The following is a 15,633-nucleotide window of genomic DNA, read 5'->3' as shown; positions in this document are numbered from 1 at the left end:
GTTTCAAGTGTGTTTTTGTGGGGAGGTTTGTTTTTGAACATGTTTTGTCTGAGACACTCAGATTCCTGCTTACAGTGCCATAGGAGAGGTTTGTGCCATCAGTTCTCGGCTCCACAGAAGTTGCTCTCTGAGGAAGAATGAATGTTTTCCCTGTCATGCACCAGCAACCAAAGGTCAAAACTGAACCTCTGGTAAGCAGGGAGGGAGCTGGACTGCTTCCCATATGGTAGGGCTGCTTCACCCCAATGGCATGGGTGAGTGTAAAGGGGAGGGAGTGATTAGCACCCCCCCCATCCCTTAGGTAAGCCTGCTTTCCACAGAGCAGAGGCATAAGCAGCTACAGCTCACTGTCTTGCACAAACCCAGCAGCATACCAGTGTCAGAGCCCAGCTCTGCTGCACGTTCGTGCCTCCCGTTTGCAGAGAGAGCCAGACCAGGTTTTCAGTGAGGTCTCACAGCTGCTGGCAGGCACCCACACCGCGATTGGCAGCGCCGGCTGCTCCCGAAAGGCATCCGTGGGTGTCTGAGAAGGGAACTCCACCATGCATTTTCCTGATGCAACCGCTCACAGACAGATCATAACAAAACTTTGACAGGAAAAGGTATGAGTGCTTCGGTTTTAAAGGCATAATTATTGTTTAAACCAGAGTTACAGAAATGATAGGTTTTCTTCAAGAGCTGGGAGAGTGTTTAGCCCAGCCTGTCAGATAGCAGCCGCAGAGCTCTGATTCTTTATCAGCAGGCTTTAAAAAAGGAGTGGAAGAGGAAGGGAGGGGAACTCCAGGCATCCCAGGACTGAATGCTATGTAACAAGAAGCTCCAGAGGAGCTTGGACTGAGTTTTTCACCACTTGTAGGCAATCACTGCCTACATGGAAAATGCTGGTCAGGGATTTTCTGTTTGTATTTTAAAGTTCAAGTTGGGAGGAGATGGTCCCAGGAGAAGGAATGCCACGTGTTGGCCTGAGCTAGCAGAGTGCAGCCCACAGCCCAGCCACGGGCTGTGTTGCCTCGTCAGTTTAACCACTCTCGTTAACCAGTCTCTCCTTAGCATAGGTGGGCGGGGTGCAGGAGTCCTATGGGTGGAGACACCAGTGGACCTGAACCAGTAAGGATTCCTCCGGAAGCCCTGAGCAAAGGCTTCCAACAAGCCATGCCCACTGCCAAGGAATAGTGCTGGGGCTGCTGTGTGGTTCTGGGGACCTCAGGTGGCCAAAACTGGCCAGCTCCCAGCCCAGAGCGGCCAGAGGGCGGGCACCATGAATGTTGGCAATGAAACTCAAAGCTGGGATGTGTGAATGAGGACCACCTCCCCACAGTCAGTGAGGAAAAGTTGGTGTTGTCCACACTGAGTTGACTGGCTTTTTGCTCTCCATCGTGGATGGACATGAAGGACCTCCTCACCTTTGCAGTCAGCAATCAGTTTCTCAGTGAGGTGTTGTTTCTTCCCTGTAGTTCCCTCCCTCCCGCCACAGTAATAATCCCATGGGATGTATGCGTAATAAGCAAGCTAACATGGCAGCAGCACAAGCACTGGCTTTCAGTCCCCAAGGGCTCTCCATCAGAGAGTGATGTCTTCCCAGGACCCAGTCTCCTTACAAGCTCTATTACCCTAATGGGAGTAGATGGGATGCTGAACCCATCAGAGGAGTTTTCCCTGATATGGATTGCCAAAATGCTTTTTAAGGAGGCTTGCACTGAGAATGAGAGAGCAGTCATACTCCTTGGAGGCAGCTTCAGACAGGTCCTTCCAGTCTGCATTTCCAGACTTATCATTTCCTGCTGGTGCTTAATCTTCACTCCAAACCTTTTGTTATCCTAAGCTCCCTCCTCTCCAATAAATGCTAGTTCCCAAGGGCAAGCAGGGCTATCCTGTCCTGTGCTGAATGCTGTACATGCTGTTGCTAGGGGAAGAGAGATGACAGTTGGGCACTTCTAGTTAATAGGCTTAACTGCTAATTAATTATTAGATGTGGGGATAGCCCAGGCCTGAGTTTTTCAGATACTCTGCTCTGTTAATCAGCTATTTCTAGCAGCAAGCAGTGGCTTGGGGAGCCACAACCTTGGGCAACCTCCCCTCCAGACCCCGTGTGATCTGAGCACACAGCTTGGAGCCCAACCCACAGTGCTCCTCAGGCAGGCAGACCCTTTCAAAGTCCACAGTCTAAAAAGTCCGTTCCTAGACTTTGTTAAGGGAACTCTGCCTCAGAGCTGATCTTGCACAGAAGGCAACTGAATAGCCTGCATACATCAACTCTCCTTAGGAGAAGGTGGGAGACCCAAGTGTCTGTAACTGCACCAGACCAGGAGAGAAATCATGACCCAGGAGCGACTGTGGCAGGTCCTAGATCCGTTGTGGGCTGACCCTCGCATTCTCTCAGCCTTGTTTTGTGGTTCAGCTGCAGCTATTGTGCTGCTGAAACGGCTGGGTCATAGGCGGATCCAGCAGAAGATGGAAGAAGCAAGAAGAGCACGGGATCTGGCACTGGAGCGAATGGAGAAGGCAGCTCGCAGGTTTAAACAAGAGGTAATTCGGGGGAAAGTGTGTGTGGAAGAATGGGATTGCATTTTGGGCAACTGAAGAAACAGGGAATTCCTGATGGATTGTTAGGGCATCTACCCTTTTCTTGAAAATCTCCAGGGGTGGTGACTCTACCACCTCCCTGGGTAGCCTGGGCCAATAACTTCCAAAATCTGCCTCATTGTCCTCAATGTACAGGTCCCTCTAACATGTGCACATCATTGACCCAAAGCCATTTCTTCCTGCCCATCCTCAGATCAAGAAGCACATTGATTTCAGAAGGTTCAGTCCTTGGATTCAGGATTGGTCTTAAATCCAAAATGAACACCAGTTGCTATTCTTTTCTTGGGAAGGAGCAGCAGGAGGTAGCAAACAGCTTATATGCTTTTTTCTCCAAGTTAATGATATATTTTGTAAAACTTTAGCTGGTTCAAGTGCCGCATAACAGATTCTTGTCACGGAAACCAGGCTGAACTGTGACATCTGTTCAGGGTCATTGCCAGGCAGATGTTAGTACAGGGGATTCACAACCCCAACACCAGCCTTCCTTGTCGTCTTCCTCCTTCTGCACCAAATTTCTTCCCCTTTGCAGAACCCAGGCACCCAGACTGCACACATCCTCTCACTGACCATGGTGGAGCTGGTGGAGAAGATGAAGGAGGGGTCCCTGTCCCCAGAGAGCGTTCTCTACTCCTACATGGGCAAAGTGAGTGATGTCTCCAACATGGAGAGATGCTGCAGGGCTCTTCTGGTGAGGCTTGCAAGCTGAGAATCAGCCTATTTTATGGGACAATTGTAATGCAGGGGATCACAATTTGCCAATGCTGTGATGAATGAAGGGTGGCTTATGTCTGAATCCAGAGATCCAGGGCAGAAAATTATCCCCAAAATAAGTATGTAAAATTCGTAGGTAAAGTCTGAATAATGACTGCTGAAGAATGCTGGAGGTTTGAGGAGATTGAATTCTCAGCTTGAAAGCCCAAAGTGCTGTTTTCTTCCTTCCATCTATTCATTCATCTTGCTACTCTTCATCCAACCTCTCTGGAAAGGCTCTGGAGGTGAATCAGGAGGTGAACTGTGTGATAGACTTCATCCATGGCTGTGAGGATCAGCTCCAGAAATTGAAGAAGCAGAAGGAGAAGGGGCTGCTCTATGGCATTCCTGTTAGCATCAAGGACCACATTGACTGCAAGGTACATCCCTAATACCCCCTCCCCTTGGCCTGGGGCTGGAAACAGACTAGGATGTCCATTCTCTACCCCTGTATATGGGATCTAGCTTTATCCTTTTTACCTTATCACAACTAGTCAAGAGTGCCCTCACATAAGGATGCTCTGGACAATATATCTTATTTTGGTAGTTGTTACAGCTCTGAACAGCATCTTTGCTGGTACCTAGAGAGCTTTGCTTCCCATCCTCAAGGGCCATGTCTCCTCTGCTGGGCTGGTGAAGTTTCTGGGCCAAGTGAAGGAAGAAGACAGCGTCATCGTCCAGGTTCTAAAGAGCCAGGGAGCAATCCCCTTCGTGAAAACCAACATCCCACAGACAATGATAAAGTAATCTCGTGTTTGCCTTCATGAAAACACTATGTCGTGCAAGTCTTGCGAGCTGAGAGAGAGTGGGCCCACGTGCACAAGTTCCCACTCTCATCCAAACAAATCATGCACACTGAATTAATTGGCTCCCCATTTAAATCTACCATTCCTTGGTCTTTCTGTAGAATGCTACGGAGAAATTATTTCTTTCTGATGCCTCTTCCTAAACTAACCAACAAATCTACTTCACAGTGATCCTACCCCCAGGGTTAATTCCACACTAATCCCTGCACAGATGCTCTGCACCTTGTCTTTGTGATTTGTGGAGACAGAATTACCTTTCTCACCTACTGTTCTTCTCCTCCCCAGCTATGACTGCAGCAATCTCATTTTTGGCCAGACGCTGAACCCCCTCAACCACCAGAAGACCCCCGGGGGCTCCTCAGGAGGGGAAGGAGCTCTGATTGCAGGGGGTGGCTCCCTCCTGGGCATCGGCTCTGATGTAGCTGGCAGCATCCGCCTGCCATCCAGCTTCTGTGGGCTGTGTGGGCTCAAACCCACAGGCTTCAGGATCAGGTACACACCAACAACTGTCCCCTTCCAACCAGTGTGGAGGCTGAAAAGTTTTCCCTTCAGTGCACCAAACTACACAATAAAATTCTGTTTATCAGAGAAGGGTTATTCCCAGATGAGGAGTGATATATGCACCAGGGAGAGGAAATGATAAAAAACATCTCTAGCACCTAGCAACTTAAAGCTCCTGGGAGTCTTCCTAATCTAGAAAGAGTCAAGTCTCTGCAGGGCCTTTGGTCCTCCTAAATGTTCACTGGGGCAAATGGGAAGTCTGCAACCCAGCATGGTGACATGCCTTAGAGTGAGAGCTGTTCCTAATGTGCTTCTCCCATTCTGTTCCTAGCAAATTGGGTGTGATTTCTCCTATCACAGGAATGAACTCAGGTAAGTTCATCCAGATTATATATTACTACTGCCAAACCTTCCCTGCTGTTGACTGCAGCGTGGCTGCTGTCCTTTTTCCTCTTGAGTGGGACTTGTGCCTGCAGAAGGCTGGCCCAGAAGGTCAACCTCAGTAGATGGCACCCTGCCTCTGCTCTGAGACTTAGGGATTGTCCCTGAAGAGCTTCCTTGCTCACTTTTTGCACATTCATTCCCCATTCCTCTTCCCTCACCTGAAGAAAACTCCTCTCCTCTGGGCCACTACCAGTTACTATGAGGGAGCACTGGGCCCACCTGCCTGAAGTAATGGGATTTTTGTGCTTGCAGTAATAGGGATGCTGGGGCCGATGGCAAGGGATGTGGACAGCCTGGCCCTCTGCATGAAGGCACTGCTCTGCGAGGAGATGTTCCGGCTGGATCCTGCTGTGCCCCCGATCCCCTTTGATGAGGAGGTGAGGCTCAGAAACAGTCCCATGCCTCCATTTGTCTACCTCTGAAGAGAGATCCTGGGAGACTCTCGTCTGGTTTCATGTCTCAAGATATGAAGGGGAAGCAATACTGCTGATCAGATGGGCCCCAGCATGAGCAACCATAAGAAGCCACAGAGCAGGGATGGCAAAGAAGACCTGCTGGATACTGATCCCTACCGTTCCCTTCCCAGCAATGCCCAGGACAAACTTGCTGGTTTCCTAAAGGAGCTCATTTTTCCTGATCAGAGAAATTCACCCCTCACACCATTAAAAAGAGCCTGATTTAAAAGCTGTTAACGTAAGAAATCTTTATGCTTTGCTGTTATCTCTCTGATTCTCCTGATTTGCTGCTTTCTGGCTCAGGTCTTAGGATTTTTCAATTGTCCCTGCTATACAGACAATTACTCCTGACATATGGCTCTTTCCGCCAGCCCAAATGCCCCTGTCATTGCTCCAGCTTAGGAGACTGCCTTCCTAAATCCTCAAAATGACCTGATCTGATACACATGTCCAAGCAGTGACTCTTCTCACAGGTTTACACCAGTTCGAAGCCACTTCGTATTGGATATTACGAAGGAGATGGCTACTTCCAGCCTTTACCCAGCATGAAACGGGCCGTCCAGCAGACCAGGAAGCTCCTCCAGGAAGCAGGGCATACAGTAAGTTTTCATGCTTGTGGTTACCAGGAGCTGTCATCCTGCTCCTTGCAGTCTGGACAAGTCATTTCACATCTCTCCTTTATAAAGCACAGTGTGGGGCAATGTTTTTTCCATCATGTTTTGTGTCCCCATAAATATCAGACTTGCAGCAGCTTCCATGATCCCGCATCTGCTAAATCCAGTTTACTGATTTTTGAGTGGACTACAAGTTTGGAGCGGTTGAGCTCCCAGGAATCACTTCTAGCCTAAATTACAATGTCGTTCTACCAACAGTATTTTCTATATGAGTGCTGTTCCAATGATCAGTATAAATTAAGAATATTTGGTGTTTTGAATACTTGGCCTCTAAATATACTTCTCTAAGGAGCAGAGAAGCAAAGCCTATGCAATGTCATGTCATTGTGTGCTAGTGCTTTGGAAACAGGAAAGTACAGAGGGCACATGGCACTAGCCCAGGTCCTTTGGAATATGGAGGGTGGTTTACACAGGGCTCTGTCAATCATTTGTCTTTCTTGCCTCTTGAACAAGAACGGTTTTCCTGCAGATTGTTCCCTTTGCACCACCTAAGATTGACTACGTGGTAGATGAGCTTTTTACCAGAGGGATTTTCTCGGATGGTGCTGCTCACCTGGTGGACTCCTGGTGAGTAAAACTCATTGCTTTTAGAGGCCACCCTGAGATTTGACACTGTGTGGCCAGTGGATGCATCCAGAGTGCTTTCATTCCTGTGGATGCATGCTTTTATGAACGTGGTTTAGTGGGCAATATTGGTGGTAGGCAGGTCGTGAGACTGGATGATCTTAGAAGTCTTTTCCAACCTTAATGATTCTATGATTCTAAAGAGAGGGCAGCAGAAGAGTGATTTCTGAAAGGGTGAATTCAGCCTGGACAGCAGCTAGCTCACAACAGTAGGTCACGTGCATGAGTAACACTGTAGGGTAACAACGTGCCCTGTGTCAGCAGTGCTGTGGCAACTGTTTTTATGCATGTGATTAGTTCATGGCATATGGGAGCACCACAGTCTGTGCAGCTTCCCTCAGATGTGCAGAGGGTCAGCCCTGCTGACCAGCCCAATGCCCACCCAGCCAATTGCTCACTGCCCTTCCTCCTTAGGGGGAAAATAGAATGAGAAGGCTCATGGGTCAAGATAAAGACAGACTGCTTACTGATTGGTAAGATGGGCAAAGCAGACTTAAATTGGGGCAGACAAGTCAAAACTAGCTCTGGACTTGACTCTGGGTTATGGTATAATATCCCCAGATAGGGTTGTGCCCTCTGGCGCAAGTTCCTTGTCCTGAGTACCCCTTTGCTCTCTGTCCTTCTAGCAAAGGAGACATCGTGGATCCCAATCTGAAGTCCCAGTTCAATACTTACAGGCTTCCTGCTTTGGTGAAGAGGATCCTGGCTATCATTTTGAAGCCTATAGTAAGTATAGGGACATCTCATCTGTGTTACAGGAAGTCAGCAAGGTGGGGAACTTTCCACATGATGGGCTGCTCCACATAATGCTTTGCTGCCTTGTGTCAAGAGTCTGGAGGTTTTCAGAGTGCCATACAATTAAATAAATTTAGTCTCTGTGGAAGGATCTAAACTGCATCTCCACATCCAGGTGATGTTCTCCAGGGCTAGCAGTGTTCTGTCTAGATCCTTATTCCCAGGGGATGTTGTAATTGAATTGAAGAAGGGCAACAAAGGGTCTGAAGGGTCTGGAATAAAAGTCTGGTAGGAAGTGGCTGAGGGAACTGGGATTGTTAGAGGAGGCCCAGGGGAGACCTTATCGCTCTCTACAATGCCCTGAAAGGAGGTTGTAGCGAGGAGGGGGTCAGCCTCTTCTCCCAGGTAACAGTGATAGAATGAGAGATGATGGCTTTAAAGTGGCTTTCAAGAAGAGGGTAGGTGTCACACTGAGTGACATGGCTTAGTGAGCATGGTGGTGATGGGTTTACAGTTGGACTAGACAATGATAGTGGTCTTTTCCAACCTTAATGATTCTATAATTCTATGAATGTGTAAATTATTGTTGGATTAAAACCATCTCATTGGAAACTACACTTGTTCTTCAGAGCTACTTCTGCTAGGACAAGAAGTGTGCCCAAAATCAAGTCCCATCTATTTCATCTGCATTATTGTTGACTAATCCCAAGTTTTTCCTCTTCCCTCCCAAAGTACCCACGAATTGCTCGGGATCTCAGTGCTCTCTGTGGAGTGGGGTAAGTGGCACTGAAGTAGAGGAAGGGATTCACATGGATGTGTCCACTGAGTTCATGCAGGTAGATGCCAGCTTGCTGTGCAAAGCCCTGTCACAGGGCTGCACAGCACAGTCTAAAGCCTGCATGAAAACATGCTGAGCCACCTTGGCTCAGTATGGTGTTATCTAGGGCTAGGCACCAGAGATTAAGGGCCCAAGGTTCCTCATTGTGGCAGAGCTAGGATAGCTCAACCCACACAGATAAAGGCAGCTTTCCTCATTGTCAAGTGGACTGTGGTACACAGAAGGCAATATGCCAAGGCAGTGCAGAGATATCTGCACATGGATGCAGCATGATGTGAAGTACAGACCCCTCTGAGAGACAAAAACAAACAAACAGAGAGCAGCTGAATTTAGAAGACTGACATGATTTTTGTCTAGGTGCCAGAGTAAATGGAATCACAGCGGTAGGCTCTTTTGATGTGCATACAAGTACATGTGAACCCTTTGGAACCATCTAGGTGATGCTATAACTTGTTCTCGGAGCAGTCATGCAGTTTCCATAACAATGGGCTATTTGTATTTTTTTATTATTATTGTTTTCTGTTGCCACACTCCCAATTCTGATTAATCTTTCCACCATTCCAGGTCTGCCAAAAACCTTTGGGATCAGCATGCAGCTGTGGCGGTAGGATGATTTCTCTTCCTTACTAAACACAGTGAGGGATTCCTATCACTGGTTTGACTTCTGTGATGGACTTGGTGTTGGGTCATCTGAAACAAAGTGTCTGGGCTTTTCTTTGAAAGTCAATCTTTGCAAAAAGTGATAAGAGCTCAAAGCAATAGATGTTCATGTGGAGGTCTCTATTTACTTACTCTACCTAGCCAAAACTAGGACAGAGTGAAAATCTGTGGTTGTGAACTCTTTGGCTCAGATGTATTTTGTATGAACTCATTTTGGTTCATCAATGTGAGACAGGAAGCATTGTCATGGACAACTGAGCACATCACTGCCCACAAAACAATCAGATTCCTTTTCATAACTAGCTCGGTTTTGCATTTGCACTTATTTTTATTGGCCGTCTCCTCTCCTCTCTGGTCTGATGATTGGAAACCTTCATATTTCCTTCATTGTTTGTTCACTTGCAGTTTGTTCTCATTTTATTTCATCCCTGAGTTTAAATAACACCTCTCCTCTCTGGTATTTTCCACTGCCTTCCTCATCCTCAATCTATTTATAAACAGCAGTTGTATCCTCTTTTAGCTGGTGTTTTGCAAGGCTGAAGGAGTTGAGCTGTTTTAGTGTCTCCTCACAAGGATCTGTGTTCCTTGGGACACCCTTACAAACATCCTTGAGAACAAACATGCCCCCAACCTCCACCATGCAGCCTCCGTCAGCGTCAGTCATGAGATGGAAGTGCGTGCTCACTGCAGCAGATCTGACTGACTGAAAACAGATCATTCTTCCCCTACTCCCACCCCACCCACCCCCCCGCGGAGAAAAAAAAAAAATCCTCTAAAAAGATTTGGTAACCTCAAAGATATTTTGGATTTCTTTTCTTCAGCAAAGCATTATTCATGGTTTTCATTTATTACAAACAAGAGCTGATCCAAAATTTTTGGCTAACTATCATCTTTCCTCTCAGGAAAAAAATGGGACTACTTGCACTGCATTTCCTGGAAATCCTCTCTTTTGTCAAACTTTCAGCAGAAGGATCTCAGTCTGCAGATGGAATTTGAGAACAGATAAAAAATAGAATCGTAGAATCACTGAGGTTGGAAAAGACCTCTAAGATCATCCAGTCCAACCCAAACCCATCCCCACCATGCCCATGTCCCTCAGTGCCACTGAGGCTGCACAAGTAGCCATATGGTCCATCCATACTGATTTACTAAGAGAAAGCGGAGCAGTTTTTTGAGGATTCATTCATTGCCTGATGTTCAGTAGACTCCAGATTCTTCTACCAAAATAACAAAGTTTTTAGGAAATGGACTTTTCTTTGAATTACTGTTGATCTCCATTCAATCAAATGCAAAGACAAAACTGTGTAAGGACTGGGTTGACATGCAAAGCTGTCAGCTCTGAAATGCCACCTAGCATCAGTGCCTAGGTCTGGGCAGGATAGGCCTGAGAGTGGAAAAACAAAGCCCATTGGCCCTTTCAAAGCACTGCTCAGATTTTATTTCATTTTTCACTTTTATCTAAGCATGCTTTTTTCCTCCTTTTTTCATGCTGTAGACATTGATTTGCCACTGCTGTCCAACAGGCATTGGTTGTCATCTGCTCTGCCTTTCCCTCTAGGTTTACCGCAATGAATTCATTGCTAAATGGAGGAAGCAAAGACTGGATGTGATTCTTTGTCCTGTACTTGGTCCAGCCTTTAACCACGGCTATGCTGGGAAGCTATTTGGTAATCTCCATTGAGACATCTCTGGATGCATCCATGGTATCGTTTGTGGGCAGAGCAGCAGCAAGATGTTTTGGTCTCTTGTATGTTCCTCAAACCATGTGCAGTGCCTGCTCTTCCCTCTGAGGAAGTTAGCAAAGGGAATGTCTCCTCTTGGTGCGTCTCCTCATGATCTCACCTCATCTGAGCTGCAGATGTTTGGATTATTATGGACAGTATTTAGTGACACATCAGTCCTAGTAGTTACTGGGTGAACTTCCCCTGTGTCATCTGGCCTTCCGAAAGTGCTTATGAGGATAGCTGCCAGGGTGGTGGCAGACCTTAGCTCAAGACCAAACTCTTTTGAATGTGGCCGTCTTATGTTCCCCAAGACTTTGCAAGGAGCAGACATACTAATTTGCCTTCACTTGCCGAAAAAGGCAATTTGATAGTTTCCAGCAAACATCCAGAGTCCTTCATTCCTCTAACAGCAGCCCTCTGGGATCTAAAATGCCTAAGATGGTGTTACGGAGCTGGATACCTGGATTATCTTGAAAATATAGCCAGGATTTTTTACTGGGGTGTGAAAGACAAGTTCAGACTTGTCTGCATCAGATCGAATACTCGTATCTATCTCTCCCAGAGCATACCTAATATCCACCATGTGGCCCACAAACTTCCGCACCAAAAGTCCCATGGTCTCTTTAGGTCCAGCAACTCCAGTCCAAAATTCCTTCAAAGTGAATTATCATCTGAAAATCTTTGCTGGCCCAGCACACTTAAATTTCGCCAATTTGCATGCTCTGTGTGATCTTTTCCAGCTGCAACCTCCTATACCAACTTGTACAACGTCTTGAACTTCCCTGCTGGAGTGGTGCCTGTCAGCACAGTCACAAGAGCTGATGAAGAAGAACTGAAGCATTACCGAGGGCACTACGAGGACCCTTGGGATAAGAGACTGAAAGAGGTCAGCAGAGAAAGCCTTAGCAGAAGGCTATAACTGGCCCAGTGGCACCACTGGCATATTGTCTTTTCTCCATCTCACGATGACATCTGTCTCCTTGTATATCTTTATTTGACTTTCTGTACTGTCAAAAGACAGCATTACTCACAGTGTGCCATTGTGGGTGCTCTGACTCAACATCACACTTAATTTTTGCAGGCTGTGGAAGGAGCCGTGGGGCTGCCTGTGGCTGTGCAATGTGTGGCTTTGCCATGGCAGGAGGAGCTGTGCCTTCGGTTCATGAAGGAGGTGGAGACCCTTTCCTGTGGCATGAGGAGAAATGCATGATTTCTTAGGATCTGCCTTCCTTATGATGACCTTCAATACCCTGCTCTTCACTCCAGTCACCTTCTCCCCAGTGCGGAAAGCAGATAGCAACCTGCAGACTCCAAATACCATTTCAATAAAATGGCAATAAATGCTGTTTGAAAACAGTTGGTAAAATCTATTCTCTGTCCAAACTTCCTCCTTCATTAAAATGGGATAAAACCTGATCTAGTGCTTGATCTAGCAGCTGGCAACCCTGCCCACAGCAGGGGGTTGGAACTGGATGATCTTTGAGGTCTCTTCCAACCCAAGCCACTCTATGTTTCTATGAGAAAACTAAAAGAAAGGCATGAAAGTTCATGTTGGACCAAAGGAGTCCAAAAACTATAGTGAAATGATATTTGGTGTATAATATGAGGCTGAAGAGCTGTTTACCTCTGTATTTTATTTCCAGTAGTGGCAGTAGCAGATGTTTGTGGGAGAGCATAACCTGGTAGGATTCTTTCTTTGGCTGTGCCACTAGCTGGCAAAAAATTGCAGTTAGTCCATCAGTAACTGGCCATCAAGAATTTAATAACTTGTTCAGCCTTTTCTTGATCTCTTATGTTTTCTTGGTCTCCACACCATCCAATGGCAGTGAGCTCTGCAGTTTAACTGGGCAGCAAGTAGTGGAAAGCTTTAACTGGGCAGCAAGTAGTGGAAAGCTTTGTTATCATTGTTAGTGCGTATGCTGTCTGAAATAGTAAATAATCTGCCTTCAGTCCTGTTCCTCATTGTTTCTTCCAGTTAAGCAATAGGAAAAGAAGGTTGCTATTTTGTTTGTTTGTTCTTTCATTGCCTATAATCACGTAAGGAAAACCTGAGTTCAAACATTTCTATGGCTCAATTGTGGTACTTCCAGCTTCACTATGAAAATAGTGTGCTGTCCTTGACCTGGCCATTGCACTCAATGTTTCCAGTTCCTCTTACGTCCAGCACAATATCCTGGCTGTAGTCTTTGCTTTGATTATTCTCCTGATATTAATAAGGACTTAAATCCACTATTTTTTTTTCTCCACTTTGCAACACTTCGTCTTGTCACAATATTCGGAGCATATAAAACTCTCCAGAAGAACTGGCACCAGCACGACATACATTGTTAGGAAAGGTCACTGTCCTCTTACAATTTCTGACATAGGTAGGATTGGCTGGTGTAACAGAATGTAGCAGAAGATATCAGAGACATGAGGGTTCTCATGCTCAAGTGAGGAAGTAACTAAAAGAAAATGTTCAGAAATAGGTGAAATTTGCCAAAAAATTAGGGCTGATCCATCTTTCACTCTGAAACAGCTGTTTCAACTCTCCAAGCATGGTTCCAGTCTGCACTTCTCCCCCCTCTGTCCCCATTACTGTTCTTCTCCTTTCATTCAGCTCATCTGGCTTCCTCCTCTTCTCTGCACACCCAGGATATGACACTGAAAAGCAGACTTCTTGCAGTAAACTTTGTACCCAGCCATGGAGCTGCTGGGAACTACATCATTATTCTCCATCATGCTGCTGAAGTGTCTGCGATCATTCATTCAGTAGGGTCAGACCTGTGCATGATGGCATGATGGAGGCCATAGGAAAGACAATGGACTGAAGAACTGACAAATCTCTGCATCACCTTGGCCGACGGCAGCTGTGTAGCTGGAGGAGTTGTGAGTAGGATCCGTACAACCCATTTACAGTAATGGGGAGTTTCTGATAGGCTGTTTTGTTCTGTGATTGTTGGTAAATGTTGTTCTGCAACTGCTGATGGATTTTGACTGGAATTAAAGCATGTGTTTTGATGAAAATCTTCTGATTCCAATAGATATTCCAGGCTGAAATGAGTCAGTAACTGGAGAGTTCCCAGAAAATATTTGTTCAGCCCTCTTGAGTCAAACGGAACAATTTGAGAGGAGACCAGCCCATCTCCCTGTGACTTCAGCAGCTTCTGAAATGTCTTTAAAGTTGTTTCAGAGTGACATGGTTGACATATTTCATTTTGGAAAAGCACATCAGAATGTGTGGATCCAAAAATCTTGAATATGGGATGCAGTTCTCAGGGTTAATTCTTTGTCTTTCTGATCAAAATGGATTCTAAGCTGATCTGACTTAAAAAAAAAAAAAAAAAAACAACAGATTTGAGGGAGGACTGTTTATGTAAAGACTCTAATGAAAACCAGCCTGCTTGAGAGCTGCAGGTGTTGGGTGGAGGTTAATGATGGTTAGCTAGTGCTGTTTTCCTTCTTCAAGCAGAGATGATGCAGCCTTGCTGGGAACAGGAGTGGACTGCCTGGGTTGGTCTGCTGCCTTCTTCTCTGCAGAGCATAGTGAAGGAGGTCCACAGAAACTTGAGAACTGATAACAGTGCTATCTGCCTCAGGGGTCAGATGAGTACCAAAGGAATAGGGATTCTTCCATTTCTGTTTTGGCTCTGTCCCATGACTCACTTAACTGTACTTCCTCTTATTCTCCCTGCATTGCTCAACATCTGAAAGCCCCAAGTGCAACCAGGTAAGCATTTTTATTTCTATCCCCAGTGCAGGATAGCAGCAAAAATAGGAAACCGCTGAATGGACAGCAAAGAAAATAACTGCTTGATTATTTCAAAACTTGTCTCTTCTATGTCACCAACACCAAGCATGAGAGGTGGTGTGTCATTTATAAAATAATTATAAATGTTTCTGGAGGCTGTGTGGGTGTGCTGGGACTGGATCAACTTTTCCTCTTTTAAGCTGATGCACCTGGAACTGTATCCTGAATTAGGAGAATGTCAAAAAATGAGGCACGTAGATGCCCTTGAAGAGCCAGAATCTATGATTTTCCCCAGCTGGACATCATGATAGTGTCTCAGCAGTGGTCCTGAAGCTCCTGTTAAAGCCTAGGGGAGATGCTTAGCAATAAGTGAGGCACAAACCTGTAGTATTACCTGGTGTCCCATGTGAGCACAGTCACAACTACTTTGATGCTGTGACCTTAGACCTGGATTGAGTTGAGTGATAACATCATCGCAAAAGTGCTGCACTTGGCCTTGATTGTTTATCTTCAGGAATAAACTCTGAACTGTGAGTTAAGTAGGCTGACTCCTCTGCTAGGGACTTGAGATTTGATCTGGGACTTTCCCTGCCTCATTTTCCCCACAGGGACAGTGGTCTCCTTCTCATCAGTCTTCCGAGCATTACTTGCTCCCTTTTGCCTTTGAATCCACACAAAGCTCAGCCTATCTGCCTCTGTGTAGCTGCTCCCCTGCTTGTTAGGGACTCTCATTTCATATGGTTTTTGGAGTGCCTCAGCAGCCCAAAGGTCTACTCAGAAGGCCCAAAACAGGCTTGGATTTTGAAACCATCCCATCCCTCTGTATGGATTCAACCCTCACTCCTTTCCGGTCACTTTTTGCTGCATGTGTTCCCGCTGCAGGCTGTGGTGCTGCCATGGCCGGAAGAGCTATGCCTCCAGTTTACAAAGGAGGTGAAAACGTTTGTCCATTGATAGGAAAAGGGCTTCCTCAGCAGCATCCGGCCATCTGGAAGTGCAGCTGTTCTCGCTAATAAAACTGCCCTTTGAAACACCAAGTTGGTTTGGACACAGCTGGCTTTGTCTCTGTTAAACATTTGCAGCGTCTAAAGGGCAGGATCAGAGCACGG

General features: G+C 46.2%; 1 protein-coding gene across 1 annotated transcript; it reads left to right on the top strand.

Moving 5' to 3' along the window:
- Positions 78-14,081, top strand: LOC110402732 (vitamin D3 hydroxylase-associated protein). The gene is made up of 16 exons (XM_021405126.1): positions 78-602; positions 2,264-2,526; positions 3,113-3,226; positions 3,570-3,713; positions 3,943-4,076; positions 4,425-4,631; positions 4,972-5,012; positions 5,337-5,461; positions 6,013-6,138; positions 6,683-6,780; positions 7,464-7,563; positions 8,305-8,348; positions 8,975-9,014; positions 10,629-10,737; positions 11,535-11,680; positions 11,876-14,081. Exons 2-16 carry the CDS (start codon positions 2,317-2,319, stop codon positions 12,002-12,004), a joined length of 1,767 nt encoding a protein of 588 aa, XP_021260801.1. The 5' UTR covers positions 78-602; positions 2,264-2,316; the 3' UTR covers positions 12,005-14,081.

The sequence above is a fragment of the Numida meleagris genome, chromosome 7 (genome assembly GCF_002078875.1).
Source record: "Numida meleagris isolate 19003 breed g44 Domestic line chromosome 7, NumMel1.0, whole genome shotgun sequence".
NCBI classification, from domain to species: domain Eukaryota; kingdom Metazoa; phylum Chordata; class Aves; order Galliformes; family Numididae; genus Numida; species Numida meleagris.
This window is presented reverse-complemented; position numbering and strand designations above follow the sequence as displayed.

Coding starts and splice junctions, on each gene's coding strand:
- LOC110402732 (XM_021405126.1), top strand. CDS start 2,317: ATGACCCAGGAGCGACTGTGGCAGGTCCTAGATCCGTTGTGGGCTGAC. Junction 5,462..6,012: donor CGATCCCCTTTGATGAGGAG/GTGAGGCTCAGA, acceptor CTCTTCTCACAG/GTTTACACCAGTTCGAAGCC. Junction 6,781..7,463: donor GCTCACCTGGTGGACTCCTG/GTGAGTAAAACT, acceptor CTGTCCTTCTAG/CAAAGGAGACATCGTGGATC.